At 37.4% G+C, this 17,240-nt stretch overlaps 2 protein-coding genes across 4 annotated transcripts in view; one reads left to right on the top strand and one right to left on the bottom strand.

The window, feature by feature from the left end:
• phf24 (PHD finger protein 24) overlaps positions 1-17,240 on the bottom strand; it is a 289,741-nt gene that overhangs the window by 213,877 nt on the left and 58,624 nt on the right. The gene's annotated exons all lie outside the window — the stretch shown is intronic.
• Positions 1-17,240, top strand: part of LOC140367260 (protein unc-13 homolog B-like) — a 71,869-nt gene that overhangs the window by 13,646 nt on the left and 40,983 nt on the right. For all 3 annotated transcript variants that reach the window (XM_072453634.1, XM_072453633.1, XM_072453632.1), the window contains exons 3-8: positions 4,484-4,583; positions 10,229-10,346; positions 11,584-11,707; positions 15,696-15,769; positions 15,848-15,905; positions 16,811-16,988. In XM_072453634.1, the coding sequence (XP_072309735.1) occupies positions 4,484-4,583; positions 10,229-10,346; positions 11,584-11,707; positions 15,696-15,769; positions 15,848-15,905; positions 16,811-16,988 (652 nt within the window). The remainder of the gene's footprint in view (positions 1-4,483; positions 4,584-10,228; positions 10,347-11,583; positions 11,708-15,695; positions 15,770-15,847; positions 15,906-16,810; positions 16,989-17,240) is intronic.

Genomic DNA, 17,240 nt, shown 5'->3' with positions numbered 1-17,240 from the left:
CCGACCTGCTTGTTTCTGTGGAGATGTTATTGCTTTACCTGGAATCTTTCTCCACAATGCATTCAATTGATCTAACTCCATGACGACGAGAGTTACAGGTCGGATCTGCGCTGAAAGATTGCATGTTTGTCAACAGATTTTTGAGCAATAAAATCCCCTAATAAAATTAATGCGATTTAGATTTGTTTAATGTCGTAGTAGAGCATTCTGGGCAAAGGTACACAGTGCAGTCGGGTAATTCTGGTGCAGCTGTCACATCATATTTTCCTGGTCTATCTTGACTTTCAACAGTGAATTTGAAGAAGCTGTAGCGTTGACAAAAGGCTGGCCTGTGATCTGTTTGCATTTCGAGCTGCCACACCTTCAGCTTAATATTTTAGGTCACACTGTGCAGCCTTACGTCATGTTGTTTACGCACAGATATAGACCCTATCATGTGATCAAGTTCGGGACAGTGTCCAGCTGCTACTTTTGACAAAATTCCACAGGAAACTGGTTCAGGATAAAGTTTATGGTCTGCAGCTCTGCGCTCCATCTCAGTTTGGTGTTTTTTGTTACTCCCAGGATGTCCAGGTCAAATTTTCCTACATTTAGTGCACAATAAAGAGATCAGTTCACAGCACGTCTCCCAAAGAAATTGTGTAAAAGTTGTGTGTTTCCTGTAGCATGCAACATTGATGAAATTGTAAATGTCAACCTTTCGACTGACTGCGTTTTCTTACCAAGTTATTGAAAAAGTCTAAAACCGTCAATAATGGATGAAGACCTTTTTTTTGCGGTGAGTTTATTCAGGCAGGTGCTGCGAGGACGGAGTGACCTGGAGCCTGCTCATGCTTAGTTAAATTAGTGACACTGTTCATTCTCATTAGCCAGAGAGATGTCACAAGTATTGTAAGAAGAAACGTCACAATTTAGCAGATTATTGACACCATATTCAAACTGTAATCCTAATATATGTTTTTTAATTCCTACAGTATATGTTGTTAAATGTTATTTATGTATGTTTGTTTGTACCGTATATGATCATCTGAATGGTGATTAAGTTAATGTGGCATAAACTGTCGGATAAAAAGTACTTTATATTTAGGTTTGCTTGCCTATCATTTGAGTTGAAAGTTTTCATTTTCACTCTGCATAATAAAGTATAATAAGGAAAAATTATATCAATAGACATCCAACTCTGTTTTACTTCTAACTAATGGAGCGGGGTAATTGTATTTTTTGCAATGTTCTCTTAGCACTGAAGTGTTTAGTTAAAGCGTTATGTATTTATTCAAAATATATATTATTCTGTTTGGAGGTATTAATTATTAAACTGGACATTGATCGTTATTGTACATTTTATTAATTATAAACCACAATATTGATCTTAAACAGCTTAGTAATAGAAACCGGTCCATCTTCATGAGATTTTATGATTACATATCTTGTCTTAAGCATTTTGCCCTTCTTCTTTGTAAAATTGTAAACTGTTGAGAGCTTCTGCTGACACTAAGTGGCTGTTACTTAATCCAAACTGCTCCCGTCTATTCATGGGCAGGACTGCGGCCCAAGTGTGGCACAAGGCAGAGATCTCATTAAGTCGTGACTTGTGCATCCCCCGGGCTGCTTTCCACTGACCCTTTGTTTTGTTGCTGCTTACTCTTGAGAAGCTAATTAGCTCTGTGCCCCGTCACGTCTCGCACTTATTAGAGGCACTGGTATTCCTCAAGGTTCTTTGATTGGGCCTTTTTCGGGACTAATTGAATTTGCTGTGGACGTTGCACAATCCACTCGTGTCAACTGCCAACTGTTGGATTGTAAAAAAAAAAAAAAGAGTTGTGTTGACTTATCTGCCTGCTGTGGAGTGTAAATGTTTTAATATGTGTCCATGGTAACCTGGGAAATCTTTGTTTAGTGAGGTCATGCAGCTGATACCCTGTCTTTGTTTCCCATACGCTCAAACAGCAGTGTGTGGTCCTCCGAATGTTTGGACGTATTAGTCTTGATTTCAGTCTGCTTTGTTTTGTTTGATTCTATTTACGCTGGTTCTAATTGTCTGTTACCATGGCTGCTATCTGTCATTTTCCTTACCATTGTTGGCATCTTATAATTACTGCACTGTAACTGTTACATCCTTAAGTGTAATAGTTCATAATGGTTAGATCTAAGATGTCAGATGAAAGCCATAGAAAGCTCATTATGTTTTGCTGTTAATGAGAAATGGAGGTGTGTTTAAATAGGTTTTCTTCTTCCCACTCCTTTTTAAGCAAAGATTAGGAAAAATAAATTCATTTCTATATTACATTGATGCTTTTTTGTTCAGCAAAGGATACTATTTATTTCATGTCTCTTTGCCCAAAATAAATAAATGTAAAATGTACCTTTTACTTGCAAACCTAATCTAGCGGTTGTACTTTGGTCTTATTATGAATAAGTGTGTATTATTTGCACTAAACTCTCTATATTCCACAAATGTATTGAAATAATTATTATTCTTGTTTCAATATTTTACGAATAAATGTATATAGAAATGATCTCATTCTTTCTTTATCTACAAAGATGGCAGTCACATCCATTTAGTTTGTTCTTTTTTCAATCTGATGTAGAAATAAACACGCTTCTTTCCTTTGTCGATGCACAATAAGATGTAGATCATCACATATAAAACATAAGTATTCTGAGAGACCTTTTTTGTAATTTTACTGTAAACAACATCGACATTATCTTCTGCAAACTCAAAGACTAGCTACTACCTTATGCAGCGTTAATATTTCAAAGCCCCATATTTCTGCCATGTTAACCCGTCCATGGCTGGGTCACGCTGATAGGCACCGGCTCAAAACACAGCTCATGGTGAGGCACGTGCCGAGACTTGCGTTACTCCACCGTGGAACTGAAAAGTGGTGGTTGTATCACGTTTTCTCTCGCCCCCCCTTCCCAAACCGCCAGCTGTTCTGGACCATGGATCACAGGTGTCAAAGCACTAAACGCATAGTACAGGAAAAGGCTAACGGCTAATTTGAACAACAACCAAATGTGACAGCTATAGGGTGCATTGACACGACACTAATAAATGTTGACATCAGTGTGAATCAATAGAATGCATCAGGTGGCAGTGCAAAAACAAAAAAACACTTAAAAATCCCCCCCCTCCCACATTTACATTTGGATTGTTGTGCGTTACACCTCAGGAGAAGCTCATGATTCATCCGAGATTCAGATTTATTGTAATTAACAAGACACCATTTCACAGAACCCCTCAATGTCAGTATGAAATTACAATTACAATAAAAAATATTTTCAATAAAAGTGCAAATGTAAAAGTGAGTGCCTAATTTAGACTTAGAGCTGCAGATTCAGTCACATCTACACCTGCAATCTACATCACGTCTACATTCCACAAGACACACGCACATATAGACACATTTCAACACTGTAGATTCAAAAAGCAGAGCTGCAGTGACGGATATGAATGTGAAATTAAACAATTGTGAGCCAAACAGCACAATTTATTTATATATTTAAAAATTTCCAAACCTTATCTCATGTTTCGCCTTGTCTTTTGGGAATAATTGCAATTATATTAATTTACAAATATCCCTTGTTGTCAGAAAATGACTTAAGCTAAATCATGTTTTATATATTATTCTTCAGAAGATCCAAAGTTTTTTGTCCTGAAATCAATTGTTGGGTTTGTTGGGTCTGAAAAAAGTGAGTCATCCTATGTAGTGACTCATGACTCCCATACATATGCAAATTATTCAAAGCTCTACCGTCTACAAAAAAGATAATGCAAAATATTCCACTAATAAAAGAGAGAGAGAGAGAAAGAGGGAACAAAAGAAAAAAAAAATAAAGAACATTTCTTTTAACCGTTAATTTTAACAATACGGTTACTTATGCATGTTTATTATAGTAAAACATGCTAAATGTATCAGTTTCTTGATGGGGTGTTTTTTAGACTATGGGGGAGTAAATTAGATTATGATGGACAAGAATAATATTAATGGGAAACGTTGATTACATCTTCTCTCCTTGTACCTCAGACGCTCCTTTCCCACTGTGTTTTCCACAAGCCATATTCATTGCACACCTCTGAACTTAAACGACAAATAACGATTCCTCTGATATGACGAGACATGACACAGACCTTTTCTTCTGTAGTGACCGGTCAAAAGGGAGCCAGCCTGGTTACATCACTGACCAGCGCTTTGGCTTCAGAGAACATGTCTGCTGGGGACAGATGAGGAGTTGTAGGATTGTGTACATTTATGTGTAGCCGGGGTTTGGCTCACATAGAGGATTAACAGACTCCGTTTACCGGCTTGGCTCGGTCGGTCTTGGCTTGCCGAGGGGGAGGGAAACTAAGCTGTTTTCACTTTCACTTCGTCACTGCTGATGTAGAGTTGTGTTGAACAAGTGGAAATATTGCATACACACTTTACATTTTACTTTACACTACCTCTCTGATAGTTTCTCCCTATTTTTGTTTGTTTTTCAGACAAGTTCAACGCCTACGTGACGCTGAAGGTGCAGAATGTCAAAAGCACGACCATCACGGTGCGGGGAGACCAGCCGTGTTGGGAGCAGGATTTTATGTTGTGAGTACACTCATGATTTCTATAAAACATATTTTAAAAAAGCTCAATATTCACTCAAGATTCAGCTTTATTGTCATTAAACGAGACACTGTTTGGCAGGACCCCTCAAAGTCAGTATAAAATCACAATAAGATTACAGTAAATACACATAAATAGTAACAATAAAAGTATAAATAAATATGCAGCTCTAAATCTACATTAAGCACTTGCTTTTACAGTCACATCTACACCTGCAATCTACATCGCGTCTACGTTCCACAAGACACACGGACATATAGACTCATTTCAACACTGTAGATTTAAAAAACAGCTGCAGTGACTGATATGAATGTGAAATAAAACAATTGCGAGCTGAAAAGCACAATTTATTTATTAAAAAATTTCAAAACCTCAACTTGTCTTGTTCTCATGGACCCAAATCCTGTGTCTTGTCTTGGTTTTTGAGAATTGCCTTGTTAGATTAACTAGACAATAATTTCCCATTACTAGAATCTACTAGGGCCAAACCAAGAGTTTGGTCGTTTCGATGCGTCTTAGTCGATCAACATTTTTTATTAGGGATTACATTATTCGGATTATACATGAAATCCGCAGAAAGCAGAAGGCACGAAGTGAGTTACTGATCAACTTATTTTGCTTTTTGTGCAGTTTTTTGGTACTTTACTGTGAACAAAGTTGTTATCCATTGAACTTGCACCATTTGTTTCATGTTTTGTGTGTCTCCATCCCTCATTTTAATCAACTAATCGATGCAAAGGGCTTTAAAAAGTCTTTAGTTGACCAAAAATGTCTTTGGTCGACTACAGCCTTACAATCTAAAGGCTTTTTAAATTATTTTTTTAGTCCTTACCCATGATTCTTTTTACCGGTAATACAATGCCATTGATATATAGTCATTAAAAATCATGGGTGAAGAAGACATTGGAGCATTTTCAGTGTGTTATATTAAGGCTGTTAAATTCCCTTATTTTTTACTCCGATTCACCATTTCAGAAGTTCCTCTTTGAATATTTAAACTGTATTTCTGGTTTGTAAATGTGTGGTCAGGCTGTGGTTCAGTTCCTGCTTGTAATCCATTGGTTTAATTTCCTCGTTTCACTCTTCCCAGTGAAAGGTAGCTATGACAACGGGAGAGCCACACTGTTATTGGACGTGTGTCATTGTTTGTCTTTTGTGAACTCTGGTTGCAACACTGTTTGTTTTTCCGCACATCCATCCTTTGACTGTCCATTAATGATACGTCCGCAAAGTTCATTCACCGTCATTCATCAGCATTTCCGGCTACTGCTCCACGCCACCTGTTACAGAAAAGGTTGTAGAAACACGAGGAATGCTGCCTGTCTGAATTCATTTAAAGGCGCTGTGCCCAATGTTTGCATGCAGGGAATTTTGTCAGTGCATTAAAGTGTCTGAAAAACTGCACTGTGGTGAAAGCTGTGAAAAATGAGTGCAAGCGCAGTACTGTGAATAATTTTGATGCTAGGAAAGTGGGGAGTAAGTTTAGATCGCTGCAAGCTGTTTACAATGAGGCTGTGCAAAATAATATGTCTGTTTGCCGTAACTCTACCAACCCGGTATAAAACTAGCCGACTGAAACACAAATATCAGCATTTTGTCAAAATGACGCCAAATTATTTTATTTTACTAATATTTTGCCGACTCACCGACCGTACTTTCCAAAAGCGTAATGTAGAATTATTTTATAGCGCTTATTTTTCATCCCAAGGGACAAATAACGCATTGCGCTTCAGGGCTCAGATTAAGGATTTTCACTTGTATAGCGGTGCTGCTAAACAATCCGTTAATTTTTTCAAATTTGTATAGCAATTTGATGATTGCATAGCAAAACATGAAAGTGACTAACAATCAATATTTTCCATTGATATAACACGATTATTTATTTAAAATGTATTTGTAAACATTCTATTTAAAAAAAACTCATAACAAATTAACTTTTAAACACTTTAAACTTTTTTTTTAATATAACAGAAAACTTAAAAACTTAAAAAAATTAGTTGTTGAAGAAATTAATTAACACAGTCAGATGGCCTTACAACTTTCTTCCATAGCATCATCAATCAGATGACTATTTGCAGGAGTCTCATTTCCATATTAATTGTCTTTACACTCACAAAAAATATGCATTAAGCTTCTGATGGAAAAAAATAAAGGTTGCTGTGGTGTCCATCATGGTGTATTTTATGTGTTATTGAAATTGTACCGCTCTATTTGATGTTCCATTCCATTTTTCGTTTTGCTATTTGATGACGGTCCCTAAGCACTCGGCTCCGGCTGCACATTCGGATCAGTGTAATTCGCTGCGCCCAAAATACGCATCTGATTGTTAAAAACAAGGTTGTGTCACTTGGCAGTGTAAATATGAATATTTTGGCTGTGAATGACCTGCAAAGACTTTTGCGTTTAGGAGTTATTGACCTCGGAAGTCCGAATCTGTGACACTATCTCCGGCACTATCTTTACTGCACGTGGCTCCTCCCACTTTCAGACTCGCGCTCTGAGACAGCAGCGGGACTCGTCATGTCCACACAGTGTCCTATATTGATGTTATTGACTTACTATTACATGCTCGTCGATTGACGAGTGATCAATACTTTTAGGCGCTTTGGTTATACAATTGAACACACATTTTTGTATCGCAAAAGCTGCGATACAAACACACTTTTTTCTGACGAATGCATCGCATTTGAGAGAAATTGCGTCGCATTTTGCGATGCGATACCGCTTATTCTGAACCCTGCGCTTACATTTTCGGTTCTCCATATGCTTCTGTATGAACCAAACCATGCAGACGGGAATCCATAATGCCTTTTACATGTTGGTTTGACTGTCAGCGCCACTGGCCTGGCCACCGCTCATGCCGTTCTGCATCATGGTCTGGCTAAATTTGACCTGCGCTTTGCATTCTGGGAGGGAAACACGCCCAGCAGCGTCATCACAACAAACATGGCGGCGCCCATGTCCCCCGCATGTTCCCCCCGCTCGCATTTGCTACAAAAATAAAGGGTAACCACGTACAAAAGGTCGATTTGAAATATCTTAAAATCGGGTTGATCGAGACGTTTTCCATCATTAACTGTTGAAGCCTGACCCCTGGCGGTCACTCTGAGTCAAAAAATTTCGACGATTTGGATTATTTTTTTTGCATTCAAAGTAAAAAATAAGAATTTACCGACCGACCCACTTGAAAAAATGTTGGGTCGGGCTACAGCAAACATACAATTCATTTGGGGTAGCCTGAACTAGTTTTACAGTGATCCCTCGCTATATCGCTGTTCACTTTTCGCGGACTCGCTGCTTCACGGATTTTCATCATGCATTGTGTTCTGCATTCTGATTGGCTAAACAGTCTCTCCGCGTCTTCTCTACCTGTGTGTCAATAACGTTATGGATTTAATATGTACACATATGTAAAACCGCTTGCCAAATTGAAGTTTGCGAGGCCGGTGAGAGCGCGCGTGTGAGCTCCGGGAGAGGCCGGTGAGAGTACAGTACAAACGTTAATACAGTACTTTTATTTGTTAAACCAATGCTTTGGCCTGTAAAAAGGTTTTGTTCCTTGCTTTCAATGTTTTATGGAGTATTTCATTGTATAATAACTGTAAAAAAAAAAAAAGGTTTCTACTTCGCGGATTTCGACTCCCGCGGGTTCTTCTTGGAACGTAACCCCCGCGATAAACGAGGGATCACTGTATTTTAAAGAGCGCCTCGTAAGGGTTCGTCTCCTACTTGTCTCCATGAAGCTATTATTTCTCTGCCTCAAATGTAACTCACTATGGCACTTATTTACAGGTCATATCTGTGCAGAGGCAGTGATGTTCACTGTAAGAATGTGATCTTCCAGGTATTTTTGAACAACAAAAACGCCTGTAATTGGTTTAATGCATGATAAGTTTAATGCCATACTGTCAAATATTCCAGACAGAACAATAAAATCTCAATGGCGACAAGCTGGGTTCATTCCCTCCATCAGAAAAGTTATGCTGTGCACCTTTTAATAAGGTGACCAGACGTCCTCCTTTTGGACCCAAAAAAAACACCCCAAATATCCGATTAGGAAGTTTAACTCTGTATAAGTCAAACATTTTTCTGTTTTGCAAGTTTTGGCTTCAATCTTGGCTCATCTGACTTGAGACCATCATCAGCTCCTCTCCAGCTTGTGTCTAAACAGCCTTTTCTTTCCTCACTCTGTGGCTCTCACATCCAACAATCTGCTCTATCAGAAAATACACTTACGTTCATTGATTCATCTTATTGTAAACACAGGCAGGTTAATGTGGATATGTTTAGTACCTCATGTCTCAAATGTCACCAAAACACAAACAATTAGCTAATATTTGCAGAGATACTTTCATCAATCCCAGAGGGAAAAGTCAGTGCAATTTGTTTGCAATGCGAATACAGACTTGCATTACCACAGCACGCTTATGGGAACAGTTTCTCCATCTCAGCAGTAAATACAAGATAAAATAAGTGTTCATGGGCTGAAAGTAAACCTGATATTATGTAAGCTTATATTAGTGATCTTCCTGTACAGTTTTTTTTTCTCCCTGGGAAAACCCCCCTGATACACATGATGCCACACATTCACAATTTTAACAATTTAAACCCCATTTGAAGTAAAGACTTAAGAGATATGCTGATTAAATTAAGTATAAATTTATGAACATGCCTCAGAAATCCCTATTTGTGCAACTTTTTGTCTCCACCCACAAACTACAGGGGTCGTTATTAAATTAAAAGAGCATACAAAAGACAGTAGCTTTAGTTTTGTGGAACTGTTTGGAACTGTTGTGTGTGTGTGTGTGCGTTCTGATTCAACGTGCACTCTCCGCTTTCCACAGCAAATCTATAAACTCTCGGACTAATTTATTATAACTTATCACTCATATAGTTTAGTATATTTGTGTAATTTTTGAGGTGAGTGAAGTATCTTGCCCAAGAACACGCCAATAGTACTGCTCTAGTTGGAGCTGGAATCTAACCATTCATCGATGGGTTGTTGGATGAATTCTGTAACGACTAAGACACTATCACGGACAATATGTTGAAGAAAATAGATTCATTTTTGTTATTTTTGAAAAGGGGACAATACTGTTTAATCAACACATTCATGTCTTCAAACAAATACTAGAATTTAGACCCTCTCACATTTAATTTTGTGTATTTATTAACACCCTCTTATGCATGCATTTTGGAAAGCTTTTATGCGTGCACCTGGACTCCCCCCACCTCCCTGCACTTGTGTCAATTAGCTATCCTCTTTGATTATCTTTCCTCTCATCCTTCCTTTTGTTAGCGCCAGTCGTGGTCGGCACAGATGAGAACATGCAAATGCTCCCGTCACGCAGCTCAAAAGGCCATTTCAATGCTATCGTCCCACTGTTTTTACGCTTTTTGAATACCACAATGAATGACTAAACAAGGGGGAGTGAGTTATGACTGCTTATATAAAAGTATTATCAATTCGTACCCGACATGATTTGACTTTGTGTGTTTTCTTTTCCCGATAACAATCCATATCGTTGTTGATTTAGTCGACTGTGTATTGACATTTCCTCCGTTTATCAAGAAATCTAATTGACATTGCGTGTACCTTTTACTTTGTGCTATGCTCTTGTGTACAGCGAGATCAACCGCTTGGACCTCGGGCTCATTGTGGAAGTGTGGAACAAAGGCCTCATCTGGGACACGATGGTGGGCACTGCCTGGATCCCCCTGAAGAGTGTTCGACACGCAGAAGAGGTGCGATCACGAACCTACTATAATGCCTTTTCTTTAGAATGTTTAGATTTATTCACAGATGGTTGACAGTGTGTTGACCATGCTTTGATTATTAAAGTCACTTTAAATTGCCATATCTAAATTTATTGTAACATGTTTTTTGTAGTCTGCCTTTGAGTTTCAAATTCTTCAAGTCATTACACCAAATTTGAGAATTCTGAATTTTTGTGAATTGTTCTTCTTACATCACTTCTGTATTTGGTCACGGAAAGGGGCATGTTCCAGTTTCTATCTATAAAATTAAACACTGAAAGTACATATAAGATAAGATAAGATATTCCTTTATTGTCCACACATGGGGAAATTTCATTGTTACAACGCAGGTAGATACAGAGGAAAAGGACAGATAACTCATAGGAACTCTTATAAACAAAACTCTTATAAACAAAAACTCCTATAGACAAAACATCTCATTTCCTAATAAGGAATGGAGGTTAAAATAAAATAAAAAAATCTAGCGTAACAAGATAATACTAATAATAATGGTTAACTATCAACTGTAAGGAGAAAAGTTTTTTTTTTTTTTTTTTTCCCTCAAAGATTTGTTTTGACCCGAAGGCTTTATTTGACCAGACAGTCAAAGCGTGATAAGGGGTAGAGAGGGGTTTAGATGGCCTGACCAGCCAGTCCCTTCTACATTCTGTTCAAATGCAGAAAGGTCTGGAATCGGACCATACGGGGGCATCGCATAAAAAAACTGCTAACTTTGAACTGTCCAACCACCGTGTCTCAATTGCAAAAGGTGTCTCTCTAATATTCTCATAACGTTCACAACAAAAAATAAAACTTAATTTTTAAGTTTAGTGCGTCGCTTGTTTACTCCGTTGAAACCTCTGCAGTTTCTTTCCTTTTTGTTGAGGGCTGAACTCGATCCTACATGTGCAACGCTCTTAACCACTGCACCACAAGCGAAGCCCAAGGAAACTTGTAAAGCACATCTACAGTATTTTTTGAGGTGAAGCATCAAATCATCTTAAGACAGAAGGATCCAAGTCCAAGTCCTGAGCCACTGGCATTCAAGTATAAGTCGAGTCCCACGTCTTAGCCCGTTTATCAAGACAAACCTCATTAGAGTAATTAAAATTGTCCTCAAGTCACGACTTGCAAGTCTACACCTCTATAATTACAAACTAGACACAACTTTTTATTTACTTCAATTACAGCAACCTAAATAAATGTTATAATTGACTTGTTGAAGGAGGGTTCAGGAGACTGGATCTACCTTGACTCAGAAGTTCTAATGAAGGCGGATGAAATCTATGGAACTAAGAACCCAACTCCCCATAGAGTTCTTTTGGATACCCGCTTTGAACTGCCTTTTGGTAAGTAACCAAGAGGCTCATCACACACAATCACCTTTTGCTTTTGTCCTATTGATTATGTTAAGAATGACAAAACGATTGAACCAAAAAACACCCTTTAAGTTTGCATTATTATATTATTATAAATTGTCATATTCTATAACAAAATGTACATCGGTTCATCACCTAGTGAGTATAATTAAGCAGTGCTCTCCCCAGAATTTTTTTAAGGGATGGTAAATATGCCTCATTTGGTGTTGCATTTTCCTCCAAGGATGGTTTAACGTACCTTCATAATTTCCAAAGCTACATGTACCCTAAACACACTATTACATGGTATATAAGCCTAAACATACTATTACATGGTGTATAAGCCTAAACACTATTACATGGTGTATAGGCCTAAACACTATTACATGGTGTATAAGCCTAAACACTATTACATGGTGTATAGGCCTAAACACTATTACATGGTGTATAAGCCTAAACACTATTACATGGTGTATAGGCCTAAACACTATTACATGGTGTATAGGCCTAAACATACTATTACATGGTGTATAGGCCTAAACACTATTACATGGTGTATAGGCCTAAACACTATTACATGGTGTATAGGCCTAAACACTATTACATGGTGTATAAGCCTAAACACTATTACATGGTGTATAGGCCTAAACACTATTACATGGTGTATAAGCCTAAACACTATTACATGGTGTATAGGCCTAAACACTATTACATGGTGTATAAGCCTAAACACTATTACATGGTGTATAGGCCTAAACACTATTACATGGTGTATAAGCCTAAACACTATTACATGGTGTATAGGCCTAAACACTATTACATGGTGTATAAACCTAAACACTATTACATGGTGTATAGGCCTAAACACTATTACATGGTGTATAGGCCTAAACATACTATTACATGGTGTATAGGCCTAAACACTATTACATGGTGTATAGGCCTAAACACTATTACATGGTGTATAGGCCTAAACACTATTACATGGTGTATAGGCCTAAACACTATTACATGGTGTATAGGCCTAAACACTATTGCATGGTGTATAAGCCTAAACACTATTACATGGTGTATAGGCCTAAACACTATTACATGGTGTATAGGCCTAAACACTATTACATGGTGTATAGGCCTAAACACTATTACATGGTGTATAGGCCTAAACACTATTACATGGTGTATAGGCCTAAACACTATTACATGGTGTATAGGCCTAAACACTATTGCATGGTGTATAAGCCTAAACACTATTACATGGTGTATAGGCCTAAACACTATTACATGGTGTATAGGCCTAAACACTATTACATGGTGTATAGGCCTAAACACTATTACATGGTGTATAGGCCTAAACACTATTACATGGTGTATAGGCCTAAACATACTATTACATGGTATATAGGCCTAAACACTATTACATGGTGTATAGGCCTAAACATACTATTACATGGTATATAAGCCTAAACATACTATTACATGTTGTATAGGCCTAAACATACTATTACATGGTATATAAGCCTAAACATACTATTACATGGTGTATAGGCCTAAACATACTATTACATGGTATATAAGCCTAAACATACTATTACATGGTATATAAGCCTAAACATACTATTACATGTTGTATAGGCCTAAACATACTATTACATGGTATATAAGCCTAAACATACTATTACATGGTGTATAGGCCTAAACACTATTACATGGTGTATAAGCCTAAACATACTACTACATGGTGTATAAGCCTAAACACTATTACATGGTGTATAAGCCTAAACATACTACTACATGGTGTATAAGCCTAAACACTATTACATGGTGTATAGGCCTAAACATACTATTACATGGTGTATAAGCCTAAACATACTATTACATGCTGTATAGGCCTATTCAACATCAAGAAATTTGAATATTGGCTGCCCAAAACTTAAAGGCTTAATAGACAATTTTTTGGCGCCAAATCTGAGTCTCATTTCCTCTTGGCGTGGACTGCCGATTATTCCTGCCACGTATCAATCATAGAACGCACCTACTGCTCACCTGCAGCCTCGTCGGCTCGTCCCCAGCATAGCAGCACATTTGCCTGTGTCTAAGCGCATTGATCTATTATAAAATAGTTCCAAAACAAAATTAAGACAGAGAAAGACAGTTCGAGCTGGCTCAGAATAGACGGAAATCTACGGAGACGAGGGATGCGATGCTATCCGTTGCGCTAATAAACAAACGCACGTGTAGCAACGAGGCTTTTTTGTGCGTGGAGTGCACATGCGTACTTCTCAAATCGGCAAAAAATCCTCCATTATTCCTTTAATGGAATCATGGAAATGATAAATAAACATAAAGACATTGTAATTTGAATATATTACCAGTGAGCACTGTATCATAATACACAATTATATTCACAATTTTGGTATGTAATGAAAATTGGTACAGTTTTAGCTAATGGGTGAAGGCAGTACAACTATTCTTGGCCTTTTCATCCATTTGACACAGGCAACCTCATAGTCAAGCTCATAGAAGATCATAGTCAGATACTTTAGGGGTGAGCAGAGTTTAGTGAATATCTTTTTTTGTCTTGAGATTTATTTATTTATTTTTTTTCAATTATTGTTGCAGGGTTTGTTTTGGGCCTTTTTCTGGGTAGTGCGTAGCACGTCACTAGAGCTTACTCTCTGATTGGCTGCCCCCCCATGTCAAAACGGATGGCGGGCCATTTCGATTTATCATGTTAGGGATGGCAGGGATCACTGAATGTACCTAGCGAGGCCCCTGTTAAGGAGAACAGTTTCACTCTCAGGCTCCTTCAATTGTATTTATAAATAATAGAGGGAGCATCTTCACGTCAGGGCCATATGTTTCTCTAAAGAACCTTAGGAAATTCAGGTTTAAAATTATGTCCCAAATTTACTTTAAAAACACTATAATAATGTACATTAAGTAGCTGAAAAAGCCTTTGTCTTTGATATATGTTGCAGATATACATCCTCTAATGCACTTTTTTGTTTCTACCACGTGGGAGTTGCTTTGTAATCAACTTAAGGGCCTTAAATATGATCACCACCGGATATAAGAGCTTAGCTAATACATTTAAGATCCATTGGGGATGTTCTTAAATGCATACAGCTGTACCTTTACCTAGTTCTAGGAAAACAGATATTTGTGTCATATGAAAGAAAAAACAGTACGGTATTCAACAGGAGCCCACAGAATAGCTATATCAATTCAAAATTATGTTCTTTGCCATGTACTTGTAAATCGGATGCAACCATTTACATTATAAAATCATATCACAGAATTATTTATATATATATATATATATATATATATATATATATATATATATATATATATATATATATATATATATAAAATATATGGGAGTTTTTAGCACAAAATATCGTTGAACAGTTCTACTCCTTTACAACAGTGTGAAGGGATCAAAGTGAACGTGGGATGTGTGTGCGCGCGCGTTTGTTTGTATGTGTGTGTTTGTGAACAGGGAGCATGTGAGCAGGCCTTTCATGGTGGCAGGAGGCTGCTCCATCCACATGGTCTGTGCCACCAGAGCTGTTCATTAAAGCCATGGGGTGGTGTGTCTTTGAAGCACAGGTTTTTGTCTACTCTATGCACCCTTTTATGTGCATCTGCAGCAAAGCCCTGGTCTGGAGAGTACACCTGACCTCATAGAACAGTGATTTAATGTTGAGTAATATTTATGTTCAGGGATAAGGGGTATGGAAAATCGGCTTTTAGGCTAATGACCTCAATGATTAAATCCATAAACTACGGTACTATCACCACCTCTGGATATAAGATTATGTTTTTAATCTCTGCCGTTTAAATAGCTGTATTAACCAAACAAATCCACAATGCGATGTGCTAGACAGCTGATTGTAATGTCTGAAATATGCAACTGATAAAGCCTTGTCAGTTGCATATTTCAGACATTACAAACGTCTTAACATCCCTGTCTTAGATATTCCAGACGATGAGGCTCAATACTGGACAGGAAAGCTTGACCAGATCAATACAATGACAATTCATGATGAGGTAAAGTTTATTTGGGACTATTTTATTTTATATTTTTCACCAATTTTTCAAGAATGATGTGATGTCTTCTTTTTACAGTACCCTCTTCAGGATGATATTCAGCAGCCCACCCTCCCATTTGCCGCGTCTCAATGTTGTGAGTTTGACCGTAATAATAATATTTGCCTGTAGATGGAGTCCTTTTCTCATCTATGGATTTTGGAGCTTTGATGTTTCATTGCTTAATGATTAGGACAGTTATCAGAGATGGAAATAAGATATATGGCTTTTTATGATATATGTTTTGGGTTCCCCTTATCCTTGTGTAATTTAAAATACTTACAACACATCCAACACATCATTATTAATTTTGTACTTTTCACTTTTATCATCTGCACTTCAACCAGGCAACTATTTCGGATGGGCCGACCCGCTCAGTATGTAAAAACCTGATGCCACATTTTTTTTTTCAAATTTATCCTTGGCCTATCCTTCAGCATGTCCTATTTCCCTATTTTTCCAAACTTTCTTGCATTTTTCCCCGTATGTTTTTTTTAAGTGCTTCCCTTGTATTTAACCTTACATCCAGTTTTATCCATCATAAAATGCTGTTTTGAATATTAAATTATAACATGCATTTAATAATGTTCTTGTGGTATACGCGATTAAAAGCAACTTTTAGTCTTGGTGGAAACAATATTTACTGCTTTGTTGTGTTTTAGTATAAGATTATTAAGACACTACTGTATAGTTGATCTGCTTTCCTAATTAATTGTAGTGTTAAAGTTAATCAAAGACATTTTCTTTATCTTGCCTGCAAGAATCTTGATTGATGATAGAACTATTTTGTACATATATATGTTCATTGTTTAGAAAATATAAACATTTAACAGTATAGTTTGCCTGATGCAAGGGTTTACTTGAAGATGCATGGGCCCAAGCATGACTTCAGTTTAACATTTGTTGTGTTAAACTTTGTCTAAATTGTTTTTGCAGATTAAAAAAAGCGTTCACATTAGCAAACCATATGTTACCTATATTTATACATGTTACATTTTTCAGCTTTAGATGACCAGGACAGTGCGGTTGATGACCGTGACAGTGACTACCGCAGTGAGACCAGCAACAGCTTGCCGCCTCGCTACCACACGACCGCACAGCCCAACTCCTCCATGCACCAGTACCCCATGGACTCCATTCATAAATTTGATTTAGACTACAGAGATCACAGAGGAAACAGGTACACACAGTCTTCTACACGAGATTATAAATGGCTTGTAGTTTATTTTAAATTAAGGTTGGACTAATTTGTTCATATCATTTTACTCATCAAAAAGACCTTTATTTCCACCAACAATTGGAGAATATGAAAACAGATATATTCATTGTATACATGTATGCATGTTTTTTTTGTGTTATTATGTTACTGCCTTTGCATGATACTTGCATTATTGTGTCACTACTACTTCTTTGCATGTTGTTGCTTTTTCTC

This window comes from Eucyclogobius newberryi, unplaced genomic scaffold, assembly GCF_026437365.1.
Source record: "Eucyclogobius newberryi isolate DKJ021-1_F unplaced genomic scaffold, fEucNew1.0.hap1 SCAF_2, whole genome shotgun sequence".
Lineage (NCBI taxonomy): Eukaryota > Metazoa > Chordata > Actinopteri > Gobiiformes > Gobiidae > Eucyclogobius > Eucyclogobius newberryi.
This window is presented reverse-complemented; position numbering and strand designations above follow the sequence as displayed.